Here is a 14,811-nt window from a genome sequence, read left to right on the forward strand (position 1 = left end):
CTGTACTGCCACTATACTTGGGAAAAGAGAATTTACGGTGAGTAAAATTACTGTTTTTCCCGGCGTATAGTGGCAGTACCGTTGGGATATATCAAGATCCCCCCCACAAAAGGGAGGGAGTTAGACCTTAACAGCGTGAAGGACCTGACGTCCAAACTCTGCTGCCGCAGCAGAGGAACTGTCCAGTTTGTAATGTTTGATGAAAGTGTTCCATGAGGACCATGTTGCTGCTTTACAAATCTCCTCCGGAGAGACCGAAGACCTGGAGGCCCAGGAAACCGAGACGGCTCTTGTGGAATGAGCCGTAATCTGAGGAGGAATCGTGGCCCCACAGGAGTCATATGCCAGGCGGATGGTATCTGTGAGCCATCTGGACAGCGTAGATTTTGACACAGCTTGCCCTGAAGATCTTCCATGGAACTGAAGGAACAGATGGTCAGATGAACGAAAAGAAGAGGTACATTCCAAATATATGGTAAGAGCTCTCTTAACATCCAGAGAGTGCCAGTTACTTTCTTCTGGTGTCGTAGGATCTGGATAAAAAGTTGGCAGGACTATAGGTTGGTTAATATTAACCTGAGATAACACTTTAGGCAGGAATGACGGTCTGGGAAACATAACCATCTTGTCTTGATGAAAGATGAGAAAATCTTTTGAGCCTGAGAGAGCCTGGAGTTCCCCAATCCGCCGTGCTGATGTGATAGCTACTAAAAATTCTGTCTTTTAGGGAGAGGAATTTTAGCGAAACCTCTTGGAGAGGCTCAAACGGAGACAAACGGTAAGATCCCATGGTGGAAAAAACGATCTTACCAGAGGTCTCTTAATCGTGATGGCCCTAAAAAATCAACGAATTAAGCGATCTGACGCCAGATCGAGTAGCAGGAAATGACTGAGAGCAGACACTTGACCTTTAAGTGTTGACACCTTGAGGCCCATTGTAAGAAGCGCAAAATGACCGGAATGGATGGAAAATAGCATGATTTTGGTGCATAAAGTTTGAAGACTGGTTACTCTCTTACCTCCTCATCTGTTTATATAGGCCACTGTTGTGGCGTTGTCTGATTGAATCTTTACCGGGTTGCCCAATAGCCATGGCTTGAAGAATACTAGGGCCTTGAAGACGGCATTTAGTTCCCTGAAGTTCGAGGATTGACGCGCCTCCTGCGTTGACCACTTCCCTTGTGCTGTGTGAGATTGGAAATGAGCTCCCCAACCAGTCTGGGATGCGTCTGTGGTAACTATCATCCACTGCTTGGGCTGGAATCACAGCCCGCTTGTCAAATTTTGTTTGATTTTCCACCACTCTAATTGTCGAAGCACTTCCTGAGATATCAGAATATCTTTGTCTAGGTCCTCGTCGTTTCTGGACCAGTGGGACAGAACGTGCCATTGGAGAGGCCTCATTCTTGCCTGTGCCCAGGCTACCGCCAGCATGGTGGAAGTCATAAGTCCCAAAACGCTCATTACCCTTCTGATAGAGCAGATGGGGTATGCTTGGAGATCGGCGACCCTGAGCCGAATGCGTTTGGCTTTGTCTTTTGGAAGAAAAAGACGTAGAGATCTTGAGTCTACCCGAAACCCCAGAAACTTGATCTCTGTTGTTGGATTTAAGTTTGATTTGGCCACATTCAGATGACAACCATGGTCTTTGAGCAGAGCGATCGTCACTTGAAGATCTATTAAAAGTTGTGCAGCGGATGAAGCTTTTATCAGCCAGTCGTCCAGATATGGAACCACAGCTATTCCTCTCAATCTTAGTTCTGCCGCCAAAGGGGTAAGAATCTTGGTGAAGACTCTTGGAGCGGTTGATAGGCCGAATGGTAGCGCCTTGAATTGAAAGTGATGGAGACCTTGGCTTGTGTTCACTGCAAATCTTAGAAATCTTCTTGACTTTACCGCTATAGGCACATGTAGGTAAGCGTCCTGAAGGTCTAGGGAAGCCATATAATCCCCTCTCTGAATCATTTGAGTAACCGAAGAGATGGTTTCCATAAGGAAGTGTTGATATGGAATATGTTGGTTGACGAATTTCAGATCCAGTACGGGACGAAAAGTGCCACCTGGCTTTGGGACCAGGAACAAACGGGAGTAAACCCCCTGAAAAAGCTGTGCCTTTGGAACGTGTTCTATAACTCCCTGCCTGAGGAGTTTTGGTGCTGCCCTGATTAACGCTGTATTCTTGTTCACTGATGGGTAAGAGGAGACTAGGAAACAATTCTGTGGAGGCCCGCAAAATCTTATGGTGTAGCCTTCCTATATAATCTGACAGATCCATGGGTTGCTCGTAGTCTGGAACCATCTTTCCGGAAACATCCGAAGGCGACCTCCTACTTTGTCAGAACCGTCTCGCCCTCTTGTCTAGCCGCTTTAGGGTGAAATCTGGTGTCTTTATTCTGTTTCCGAAAGGAAGACTTATCCGATGGTCTGAAATATCTCTGCCTATTGTAGGGATACCTGCGGTTCCATTTAGGCTTAAGATGTTGAGGCAGTGCTTTCTTGGTGTCCGACATTTGTTTCAAAAGTTCTTCCAGAGGAGAACAAAAAGCTTTTTTCTCTCAAAACGGTAAATCACACAGTGAAGATTTAGATGCAGAATCAGCATTCCAGGATCTAAGCCAAACTGCTCTCCTGGCAACCGTAGACAGCCCCATATTACGGGCAGATAGCTTGACCGATTCTTCCACCGTATCAATCAAAAATTCATTAGAAAGCTTCAAATTTTTTAGAAGTTGAGAAAGATCCTTATCTGCATCCTCCAGAACGTGGTCTTTCTGGAGCCATAAGCCTTGAGCTCTCGCTACCGCTGCTCCAGCTGATGCTGCTTTGCTTTGAAGCCCTGCTGCTTGGAAGATTCTTCTATTAGCAGTCTCTGCTCTTTTGTCCATGGTATCTTTTAAGCCGGAAACTTCTTCAATTGGCAACGTAGTTTTCTTAGACAACTGAGCGATCTGGACATCAACCTTAGGAAGCTCTTCCCATATGATGTCATCTTGAAGCTTAAAAATTTGTTTGAAGTGCTTTGAAACAAAAGCTCGCTTACTTGGATGCTTCCACTCACGCTGTACAAATTCCATAAGGTGAGGTAAAATTGGGAAACCCTTTTTCTTAGCTTCTGGATTCAGTAATACATGATTTACTTCTTTAACGAATTTCCCCAGTTCTTGAGAGGGAAAACCGGATTCGGATTCAGAATCTTCAGAACTAGACACATCCATAGATGAACGAGAACATTCCCCAAATGACAACTCTGATGTGGATGAACTTCGCTCTCTCCTGTGTTTTTTACTTGGCTTGTCTTGTACCGTTGGTTTGGCAGCCTCCTTAAACGCTTGGAATGTTTGAGACAAATTATCCTGGAACCAGGACAGAAAGGACTGCGTATCCTTCTGTTTCTCCTTTGCCAGAATATCTGCTAAACACTGCTGGCATGTCTTCCTCTTGTAGCCGTCTGGGAGAGGAGTATTACATTCAAGGCAAGCCAAATGTTTAGACTTGCATGAAGCCTTTTTGGGAGGAGCAGAAGGCATTTTATCCTTCTCTGGAGATGAAGGGGTTAACATATTTTTTGGTGTATCAATATAAAGATCACCAAAAACCGTGTGGGGGGTCAGACAACACAGCAAAACCTGTCCTGACACACACTCTTGTGGTCAGACAGGTTTGCACAGTATTTATAGGCACATGCGTTTGTAGCACGGCCGGATCATCAGTGGAACGCATAGCCACCCGGGCGTGCGTTCCACTGTACTGCGCATGCTCCTCCCCTGGCTGCTTAAATCACCGCTACAGACACAGTCTGTAACGCGGTGCCGATGAGAAGCAGCTGAGCTCCCACCCGGGGAGCGAACGGACTGCAGGACCCCCTCTTGGCCGGCACAACCCATGTGCCGACCGATGTTTCAAGAGGAGCCGAAGCCCCAGTACTCGTCCCTGCGGGACAAAAAAGAACTGACTCTTAACGCCGGTACATACGGTTATAGGGTAAGGGGGGTGGTGGAGCCAAAGTACTCCAATATACGGTGGGTCCTAATGCTAAACCCTGCCTAAAGAGGTACTAAACAAACCAAACATGAAATCTAAACACATATCAAAGAGACATACCTGTAGACTGCAGACTGAGACAAACAAAACACACGGGTGGGGCACACCTTATAAAGGAAACAGAGCTGAAGCAAGGAATAGAAGATCAGAACAGAGCATAAGGAAATCCAGGAATGGATTGTAACAAAACAGAGAAACTGTAGCAAGACCGAGATATGCAGCTCCGCAGCCTGGGTAGAACATGACACTTAGATAATCATTACAAAGATAGTTTTTCCACCAGATTTAGATTCTATTTAGGTTTAATATGGTTTTCTTCTAAAGCTTCAAACATTGATCACCTCCTATGCTCTGTCAGTGTTGCTGAAATGCCTTAACACTCAGGCATTCGGCAACATCAAAAACCCACCCCAGAGACCCCTGCGATCGCTCCGGGGAGGAATCACAAGCACCATAGCACAAGATGGCAGCGCCCACTAAAAAAGAAGTAAACAGGTTCCCAGAATTTCTGTGTACATCAATGCAAAAAACCGAATGTAGCAGAATCTTGTAATACCTTTTTTATTGGACTAACAGTATTTAAAATAATAGACGAGCTTTCGGGAGTCCTCCCTTTATCAAGTCAAAAGCATTTCTGACCAAGCAAGTGAAAAACACAGTTTAAAACTGACCAGTACATGTTCTGATACAGGGTTAAAACAGGGGTTAAAACAACAAGGTAGAGAATTTGCAGACAAAAAACTAAGAGGGTCGTAAATAGTAAATAGTGGCATATACTGCACAGATAAGGCAAGGGGGGGAGCAGGGGTAAGCATGTAGGAGAGAGAGAAGAAAAAAAAGCACAGGTTATAGGAAGTTTTGATAGTGTGCTAAGAAGCTCAAATCCACATTAAGTCCTCTGTTTTTACAATCATAAAAATGTATCATTTTGGCTTCAAATGTCTTTCTTTCTTGGGTGTTTTTGAAATGACCTCTCAGTGTTTTGATTATAAGGTCATGTATGGAGTGACCGGTTTGGGTAAAGTGGTGCCCAACTGGGGTGCAAAAGTTTTCTTCATCATGGTGGTTGATGGAGTATCTGTGCAGATTCATCCTTTTATTAAGTTGCTGGCAGGTTTCACCGATGTAACACCCTATAGTACATTTGGTGCATTGAATCATGTATACAACATTCTGTGAAGTGCATGAGTATGATCCTTTAATATTGTATGTCTGGTGATTTTGAAGAATTGCTTTGTTAAACGGCTATATGCAAACAGAGGGAGAGACCAGGATCACCACTAAAGCACCCAGAGCACCTGAAACAGCCGATGGTCTCACTACTAACCCGGACTACAACACAAACAGCTCAGGAATTATAAATATTTCAGATCACGAACTGTCCACACCTGAGATATCTGTCCTCTCCAAAGGACTATCATATTGTCCAAGTACAAAATTAGATGACATTGAACTGTACTCAGACCTGGAAGAATTTTTTAGGAGACTACGATTAAAAGAGTTTTTTCATGATAAAGAAAAAACTACCACAACGCCGGATTACAATATCAAGAAACAGCAAATTGGACAGTTACATTGAAAGTTTCCGGCTAAGAACTGCATCCTTAGTCACAAAGCAGCACCATAATAAAATCAGAGCTAATCTCTCACCAATAGAAAGAGATGCAATCAAGGATTTAAGGAATAATCAAACCATCACAATCAAACCAGCAGACAAGGGAGGAGCAGTCGTCATTATGAACACCCAAGATTACATAGAAGAGGGAAACAGACAACTATCAGACAGCACATACTATAAGAAGACCCCACCAAGGAATACACCACCAAACTGAGGAAGCTGATCAGATCTGTCCCAGAAGAACAGCAAAAAGGATTGGAAACGTTCATACCCACCAATCCCAACATAGGGACATTCTACATGCTTCCGAAAATCCACAAACCAGGGAACCCAGGCAGACCTATAATAACAGGTATGGACACACTAACCGAACCAATTTCAGGCTTAGTGGAAAATATTTTAAAACCCTTTGTTAAAAACACTAAGAGCTTCATACAAGACACCACGGACTTCCTGAACAAACTCAGTCAAATTACAAACTTGCCTGCCAATTCCATACTTGTAACCATGGATGTAGAATCTCTATATACCAACATCCCACATGAAGATGGAATTGAAGCCTGCTCTCTGTTCCTCTCAGAACATACTCATAACCAGAAATACAGTCCTCAAACCATTACCAAACTCATAGAATTCATCCTCACACACAACTACTTCAGTTTTAACAACAATATATATCTGCAAACCATGGGCACTGCCATGGGGACGAGAATGGCACCACAATATGCCAATCTATTCATGGCTGACCTGGAACAACGATTCTTGGAAACACAACTTCACAAACCCTTCAAATATTATCGCTACATTGATAATATTTTCATTGTCTGGACGGACGGAAAAGAAAACCTCAGAAAGTTTCATAACGAATTCAATACATTTCACCCATCTATCAAACTCAAAATGGACTTCTCCACAGAAAGTGTAAACTTCTTGGATACAACTGTCACAATAAACAAGGACACACTACATACATCCCTGTACAGAAAACCCACAGACTGATCCAACTACCTGCACAAATCCAGCTTCCATCCATCCCACACAAAGCAAGGCATCATTCATAGCCAAGCCACCAGGTACCACCGCATCTGCTCCAACACTGATGACAGAGACATGCATCTAAAAACACTGTCTCAGACATTCAAACAAAAGGGATACAAACCCAGGATCATCAATAAGAAAATTAACTCTGCGCTACAAACACCACGCCAACACCTGTTGCAATACAGAGACAAACAAACATCCTCACGCATACCTTTGGTAGCCACATACAATCCTGCCCTAGAAGAAATCCGAAAAATCATCAAGGATCTGCAGCCAATGCTAGCAGAGGATGTGGTGTTAAAAGATATTTTCCCTGAACCCCCCATCTTGGCCTTCAGACAACCAGCTAATCTCAAACAAAAGCTGGTGAGTAGCAAACTACATACTGAAACAACACACAGATAATGGAAGCAAACCATGCAACAAAGCTAGATGCAAACTTTGCCAACACATCTGTACCAGCAACACAGCCACCCACAACAACAAGACATACAATATTAAAGGATCACTTCACAGAATGTTGTATACATGATTCAATGCACCAAATGTACTATAGGGTGTTACATCGGTGAAACCTGCCAGCAACTTAATAAAAGGATGAATCTGCACAGATACTCCATCAACCATCATGATGAAGAAAACTTTTGCACCCCAGTTGGGCACCACTTTACCCAAACCGGTCACTCCATACATGACCTTAAAATCAAAACACTGAGAGGTCATTTCAAAAACACCCAAGAAAGAAAGACATTTGAAGCCAAAATGATACATTTTTATGATTGTAAAAACAGAGGACTTAATGTGGATTTGAGCTTCTTAGCACACTATCAAAAATTCCTATAACCTGTGCTTTTTTTTTTTCTTCTTCTCTCTCTCCTACATGCTTACCCCTGCTCCCCCCCTTGCCTTATCTGTGCAGTATATGCCACTATTTACTATTTACGACCCTCTTAGTTTTTTGTCTGCAAATTCTCTACCTTGTTGTTTTAACCCCTGTTTTAACCCTGTATCAGAACATGTACTGGTCAGTTTTAAACTGTGTTTTTCACTTGCTTGGTCAGAAATGCTTTTGACTTGATAAAGGGAGGATTCCCGAAAGCTCGTCTATTATTTTAAATACTGTTAGTCCAATAAAAAAGGTATTACAAGATTCTGCTACATTCTGTTTTTTGCATTCGTATACACTGGACTAATACGGCTACCCCAAACTACTGTGTACATCAATGATTACTAAAATATAAAATGAAACTATATAAAGTTAAAAAATAAATACAAATGTAGTGACATTTAAAAATAATTCTCCACTGATGTCACCTTTAGTGGAACCATCCAGTTCCAAAAACATGTTAAAAATGGTTCTATATCTTCCCAAAAATCCTGACAAACCTGTACATTGAGATGTTGCAATGACTGTGGTGTTTGACAGGGACATATACCAGGAGCTGTAAATTCATACCTTAAGTACAATATAAGTGCGGGAAAACACACAAAAATAATACCACAAACTTTGACAAATATCAGTATTTGCCTATACCGTGGGGTTGTCTAGCTTTGGTGGTTTCATGGGATACATTGAATTGGTTTCAAAGATGTCACAAATGGGATGTCCATATGTGGCCTTTTAGCCACAAACATATGCATGGGTGGTATCACTGAAGATGTTGCTGAACACTTATTGGGCTGTTGTTTGGATGTAACCATATATACCGTGAGCTGTAAATTTATAGGTGAAGTACAATTTGTGTGAAAAAGCACAAAATAAGTTACTACCACAAAGATTGAGAAAGGCTGGTAGTAGAATTGGTGCATGAAAAGTGTTAAAATACCAGCATTTGAAATACTCTGGTAGATGGGGCAGGATGACAAGATTTGAAAATCTTATACACGTACAAAAATGTGTATTTGTAAACTTAGGACAAATATTAGAATCTATTTAGCATGTTTTTTCCATTAGCTTTTGATGAGTAAAGGACTTTTTAAAAGTGATAAATGTTTTTTTTATTTGCCACCATATTTTATTATGGTATGATCAAAATGAGATGATATGGTGTCCTGAAAAAACCCCCCAATATAACCTATTTGCTCGATTATAAGACAAGGTTTTTTTCAGAGCAAATGCTCTGAAAAATACCCCTCGTCTTATAATCGGTGTCGTCTTATAATCAGACCTCAAATAGGTCTGACTATGAGAAGACTAAGATCCAGATCCCCCGCAGCTGCAGGAGGCCTGGATCCTCCTGTCGCCCCCCCCGCCCCCTTACCGGTGCTTCTGAGTCCCTGGTGTGTAGCCGGGGTAGCGTGTAGATGTCTACACGATTCATGTAGAGCTCTATACGCTGTCTGGACTAAGCACTGGGCAGCGTGTAGAGCTCTACGCGGCACCGGTGGGATGAATTCTCTCTGACAGTCGGGGAAGGTCTGCGTGATGGACGCAGACAACCGCCGCTGCTAGCCGCACCTCCTTCCGGCTGCAGCGTAAGTTGTCTACGCGAATCACGTAGACATCTACACGCTGCCCCGGCTGTATGACAGGGGACTCAGAAGCTCCGGTAAGTTTGGGGGGGCAGGGGAAGGGAGTGTTAAATGGGGGGCATAAGGCATTTCTGTAGGCAGAGTGCTCTTAATGCCGCTCTGCCTCCAGAAATGCCTTTTTAACCCTCTACAAGCCACTCTGCCTCCTGAAATGCCTTAAACCTCCCTATATGGCACTCTACCCCATAATATGCCTTTTAACCCTCTATATGCCAGAGTGGCATATAGGGGTATAAGGCATTTCTGGAGGCAGAGTGGCACATAGGGAGTCAAAAGGCATATCATGGGGCACAGTGGCATATAGGGTTAAAAGGCATATCATGGGGCACAGTGGCATTTAGAGGGTTAAAAGGCATATCATGGGGCACAGTGGCATATAGGGGGTATAAGGCATTTCTGGGACAGATGTGCATAACTGGGGGGGGCAGGTTGGAAAATAGAAGGAAATAAAACCAAAATATTTTTCTCAATCATACCTTTTATTAAAAAAATAGTTTATATGAAGTAACATTTACTGGTAAAACGTTTTTCCTATAGGGTCGTCTTATATTCCGGCTTTTTCTTTTTTCCTAAATTAATATTCAGACTTGGGGGGTCGTCTTATAATTAAAGCAAATACGGTATAACTTGTGTGGTTACACAAAATGAGAGAGAAGAAAATTACTGATAAAACTGTTAAAACAGCCTGTCTTTAAGGGGTTAAAGATACCTTTATTATATTATAAAGTGTGTTGTGGATTCTGCTTCTACTACATAAACTATTTTGATATACCCTATATAATATTAAATCTGATGCAACGTCAATTAATTATATCATTGCCACTATTACATTACAGATTGAAGATCAGTCCAACAGACATTCTGCAACAACTGTTACAATATAGCATTGTGAAGAATCATGCCAGTGAAGTGAGTTTACTTTTTAAAGTATATGGATATTGGTGAAATTACAAAATATGCCTAATTTAAATAGTTGGCTATTTAAACTAAATCAATTAAATTCAAGTATTTTTAATTTAATTTGCTATTGTCACTTTAGGCAAATAAGTACACTTTTGTAATGTATAATGTAATGTCAGACAAAAACAGTTTCACATTTTGAGACAATAGACTGCTACTGTATGCTTTCCCAGACTAACAATTTGGCAAGATCAGGCACTTAAATATGTGCCTACAAGCTGGATACATGTGACCGAATGCTGTGTAAGGGTAAAAGCATAGTGTATGGACAGCCACAGATAAGTCTTGGGTATTCACTTTTCATCCTTAGTAAAGCTCTGCATCAATGTGTAAGATGTTTTTTTTTTTTTTTTCTATTTTCAATGACACAAACAAAATGGGGTAGCAGGACATTTCTAGCCACCCTTGATTTAAGTCATATACATGGGCGTAGGAACCGGGGGGAGGGGACGGGGGGGCAGATCCCCCCCAGTAACTCATGCGGGGGGGACCAATAATTAAGAAATCCCCCCCAGGGCCGTAGGAATCCCCCCCTGCTACTTACCTGTGGGGAGGGTCTTCTGTACTGCACAGAGGAAGCGGAACCCAGCAGAGCTCACGTGACATCACATCACATCCTGCTTCCTCTGTGCAGTACCAGAGAACGCAGAGGGAGGCCACGCCCCCTGCTGAAGTCTGTGAGCGGCATCGAGGAGCTGCAATGCAGGTAAGGGGGTGGGGGAGGGTGTTTGAATCAGTATGCGTGATTGAGGGAATGAATCTGTGAATGAATGAGTATATGAATTAATGAGTGTGTGTGTGTGATAGCATGGATGTGTAAGTGCTGAAACCTAGGCATGATGGGACTGTGATTTCTGTTAGCAATCACACTCCTATCATACCAAGTCAGCCAGTACATGCTGAAACCTAGTTAGCTGCCCCCCTTGTGTATTGATGCTGCCAGCAGTATGAGGTCTGCACATCACTTACAGCCACCCTGTACCAGCATGCTAACAGCAATCACAGTCCCATCATGCCTAGGTTCCAGCATTTACTGTTTGGATGTGTAAGTGCTGGAACCTAGGCATGATGGGACTGTGATTGCTGTTAGCAATCACACTCCTATCATGCCAAGTCAGCCAGTACATGCGGAAACCTAGCTAGCTGCTCCCCTTGTGTATTGATGCTGCCAGCAATATGGGGTCTGCACATCACTTACAGCCACCCTATACCATCATGTACTGGCTGCCTGGGTATGTCATATTGCTATTTTTTTTGTCCAATTGTGGTGTGTTACCTACTTTTATTAAAAATTTGAGTTTTTATTATTATTTTTAAAGGTGGGGTTTTGGCTAAGTGAACCGTGAATGTTTTGGTCCAGAATTTTAATTTTGGTGCAGAATTTTCATTTTGGCACATCCCTAGAATAAATAGAACTATTTCATTTTTCATTATCCTGAGTCCTGAATTTGTAGTCACAAAACTTTCTAGGCCCAGAAATCAGTGAGAGGAAAAGTAAAGGTTTTGTGTCATTTACTTTATTTCAATCTGCATATTTTATTAAAGGCCATATTTTCTCACAGTGAAAAATGAGTGCGATACGGAGAGGGTAGCTAGTGAGAAGGGAGGGTAGGTAGAGGGTAGCTAGTGAGAAGGGGGTAGGGAGAGGGTAGATAGTGTGAGAAGGGAGGGCAGGGAGGGGGTAGATAGTGTGAGAGGGGGGAGAGGGGGTAGATAGTGTGAGAGATGGGAAGAAAGTGGGGATCTGATGGGGGAAAATGCTGCCCCCCCAGATTTTTAGGGGTTCCTACGCCCCTTGGTCATATACACCCATACATGCATAGATGCACGAAGGAACATATGCTTTATTTGTACAAGCTCTAGGCATCATATGCTAAGCACTGTGAACCTCTCAGTTTTTTTAATGTATTTGAATGCTCCTGTCACAACACAAGCAAATGTCTGCCATTCCTCTCTGTAAGCTAAAAGGCCACATTTAGGACATGCACGTTTCAGGTTTTCAATTTTGAATTTTTGAAAACTACAATAGACACTCCAGAGTTCTACCAAGATTGTTTGATTATTGCACCACCCTACAAATAAATAGCTGGTTTTCTCTGTGTCCCTCTTGTGCTTTCTGACAATTTTGCCCAAGAATGTGATGTCATTAGAGATCTTCATTTTACTACCGCATATAGTGCTAAAATCTCACTACCTTCATGTTAATTAACTCAGCATGTATCATGAAGAGCCCCCAGGAGGACAACAGAAGACAGATGGAAACTGGACATTATAAAGTAGTCAGGTGCACTGCATATCCACCCCTGCATCCAAAACAATAATAAACTATAATAAAAAATATATAATATTAAAAATACATATTATTGAGAAAAATATAGGATGTTAAGAGATGCAATGCATTTGATGACATCCTGGCAAAAGTGCTCCATTTGAATATATAAGGCAGATCTCCTCCAGTATAGAAAAGAAAAAAATCAATTAACCATTGTACAGCGCTACGGAATTTGATAGCGATATATAAAACAATAAATAATAATAATAATAATAATAATTACATTTAAAAACATAAATAAATAAATCAAACTCTGCATTTAACCTTTGGTGTCTTAAGGTGTCAAAATTCCAAGATTTTACTATTACATGACGTAAAGTCATGATTTTATTAATGACACGGAGGCGAGTATTATGCATTCTCTTTCTTTATTACTCCCTCAGCAGCAAAGAATTGAGGGAAAAAACTTGACTGAAAGAGTTAAAACAAATGAAATAGTAACAACCATAACACTGCCCAGCGATAGCCCAACCAATCAGCAGTCCTCATCATCCTCAGGGGGAATGCAATCCTAAGGAACTTCCTCTTTCTTTGCGGATCCAACGAAACCGAACCAGAAGAAACCAAACAGGAAACCGAAGCAAGGCCTCATGTAGAACTCCAACGAAACATCCATAGCAGAGCAAGCTAGAGAAAATGAGAAAAGAGGTGATAGTAGTGATCAAACAGGTACCAAATCGGGTATACAAAATGGGAAATCAACTAGGCAGCTAAACATAGGCGGGTATAAATACAGAAATCGAATAAACATGGTATAAATACAGAAGCTGAATAAACATAAAAAGATCTTACCTGAGACCAGACCACAATCATTTCTCTCGCCCAGGGAGGGAAAGAATGGGTGGGAATAATACTCGCCTCCGTGTCATTAATAAAATCATGACTTTACGTCATGTAATAGTAAACTCTTGGACATTTTATTAAAGGCTCCTATTATGCAATTTTAAAGCTGATCTACCAGGCGTTCGGAGAAATGATGAATAGAATGGAGATAAAATTCTTTAAATGTGGTATCCGAAGAACAGTCAGCGGCCTTAATGATATCTTCCATGCGGCAACCAACCGATGAAGCCTTGGACGCCGAAGCACCCCGAACAGAATGAGGAGAAAATATGGACATATCGATACCTGCCCGAAGCAAAATCCATTTAAGCCATCGAGAAAGGGTGGAACTAGACACCGGATGATGTGGATGTTTGAAAGAAATGAATAAAGGAAGAGACAAGGGGTCTCAAAGCATACGGGATTTGACTTTAAGCGACAAATCCTGATTAGAGGACCATTGTTCCAAGAAACGCAAGACCACATTAACATCCCAAGTAGATGAGTAACGGGGTAAAGGAGGCCTGGAAAAACGAATACCCTTAAGCAACCTACAGACTAGATACGCTTTATTATCCTGAAACAATTCAGTAAGAAAAGACAAAATCATGTTCAAAGGGGAAGAAATGGGATCCAATGATCTGCCCAAGCACCAGCTAGACCAACATTTCCACGCAGAGGAATAGGCTCTTCTAGTACCTGGGGCCCAAGCATCGGCCAAGAGAAGGAGAGTCTGTTGTGAAACTCCCTCGACAGACCAGGGTCCCCTGAAACGCACAAAGCTATTAGTTGAAGCTGGCCCTGGATGATCAAATCATGGGGTTGAAGGTCTGGATCGAGTAACAGATGCCGAAAAGGAGGGATGGTCCTGGGGAAGTCCACTGATGTTTCCAGCAGCCTGGGAAACCACGGTTGGGATTTCCACAGAGGAGTTATGAGGACCAAGGATGTTGTGAACCGTAGCATATGAAGGATTGTCCTGGCAATCATGATGAAAGGGGGAAAAGCATATAGTAGAGACTGATGCCACTGTTGGAGGAATGCGTCGGTGGCTACTGCTTCCGGATCTGGTCTCCAACTGAAGAACTTCGGCAGGTGGGTGTTGAGACGTGAAGGGAAAAGGTCCATCTCCATAGGACCCCAGAGCAGTTGGAGCTTGAGGAAGACGGATGGATGAAGACGCCAATCCTCTGAATCCCTGAGAAAACGCGAGTTCCAATCCGCCGCGCAGTTGGAAAGACCGGGAATGTGAACGGCCGTCACTGAGATTCCGTGAAGGAGACAGAACTTCCAAAAATCCCTCGCGAGACAAGCTAGCATCTTGGATTTCGTGCCTCCCAGGTGATTGATATATCTCACCGCTGCTACGTTGTCCAAAAGATCCTGCCAAGAGTTCCAGGCAGTTGATATGCAGGTAAGATTCCTCTGCGGACCATCTGTCATCTGTAGATACGGTCCCGTAGCG

General features: G+C 42.5%; 1 protein-coding gene and 1 long non-coding RNA gene across 2 annotated transcripts in view; one reads left to right on the forward strand and one right to left on the reverse strand.

Moving 5' to 3' along the window:
- The window catches only part of RGS21 (regulator of G protein signaling 21), a 111,329-nt gene that overhangs the window by 10,011 nt on the left and 86,507 nt on the right, over window positions 1-14,811 (forward strand). The window contains exon 2 of the mRNA XM_053468653.1: window positions 10,069-10,141. Coding sequence (XP_053324628.1) covers window positions 10,131-10,141 — 11 coding nt within the window. The 5' untranslated portion in view covers window positions 10,069-10,130. The remainder of the gene's footprint in view (window positions 1-10,068; window positions 10,142-14,811) is intronic.
- Window positions 12,876-13,601, reverse strand: LOC128499753 (uncharacterized). Its single transcript, XR_008354808.1, has 2 exons — window positions 13,317-13,601; window positions 12,876-13,151 (listed from the first exon to the last, which is right to left on the reverse strand). It is a non-coding gene; the product is annotated as an uncharacterized LOC128499753 (long non-coding RNA).

This window comes from Spea bombifrons, chromosome 6 (assembly GCF_027358695.1).
Source record: "Spea bombifrons isolate aSpeBom1 chromosome 6, aSpeBom1.2.pri, whole genome shotgun sequence".
NCBI classification, from domain to species: Eukaryota; Metazoa; Chordata; class Amphibia; order Anura; family Pelobatidae; genus Spea; species Spea bombifrons.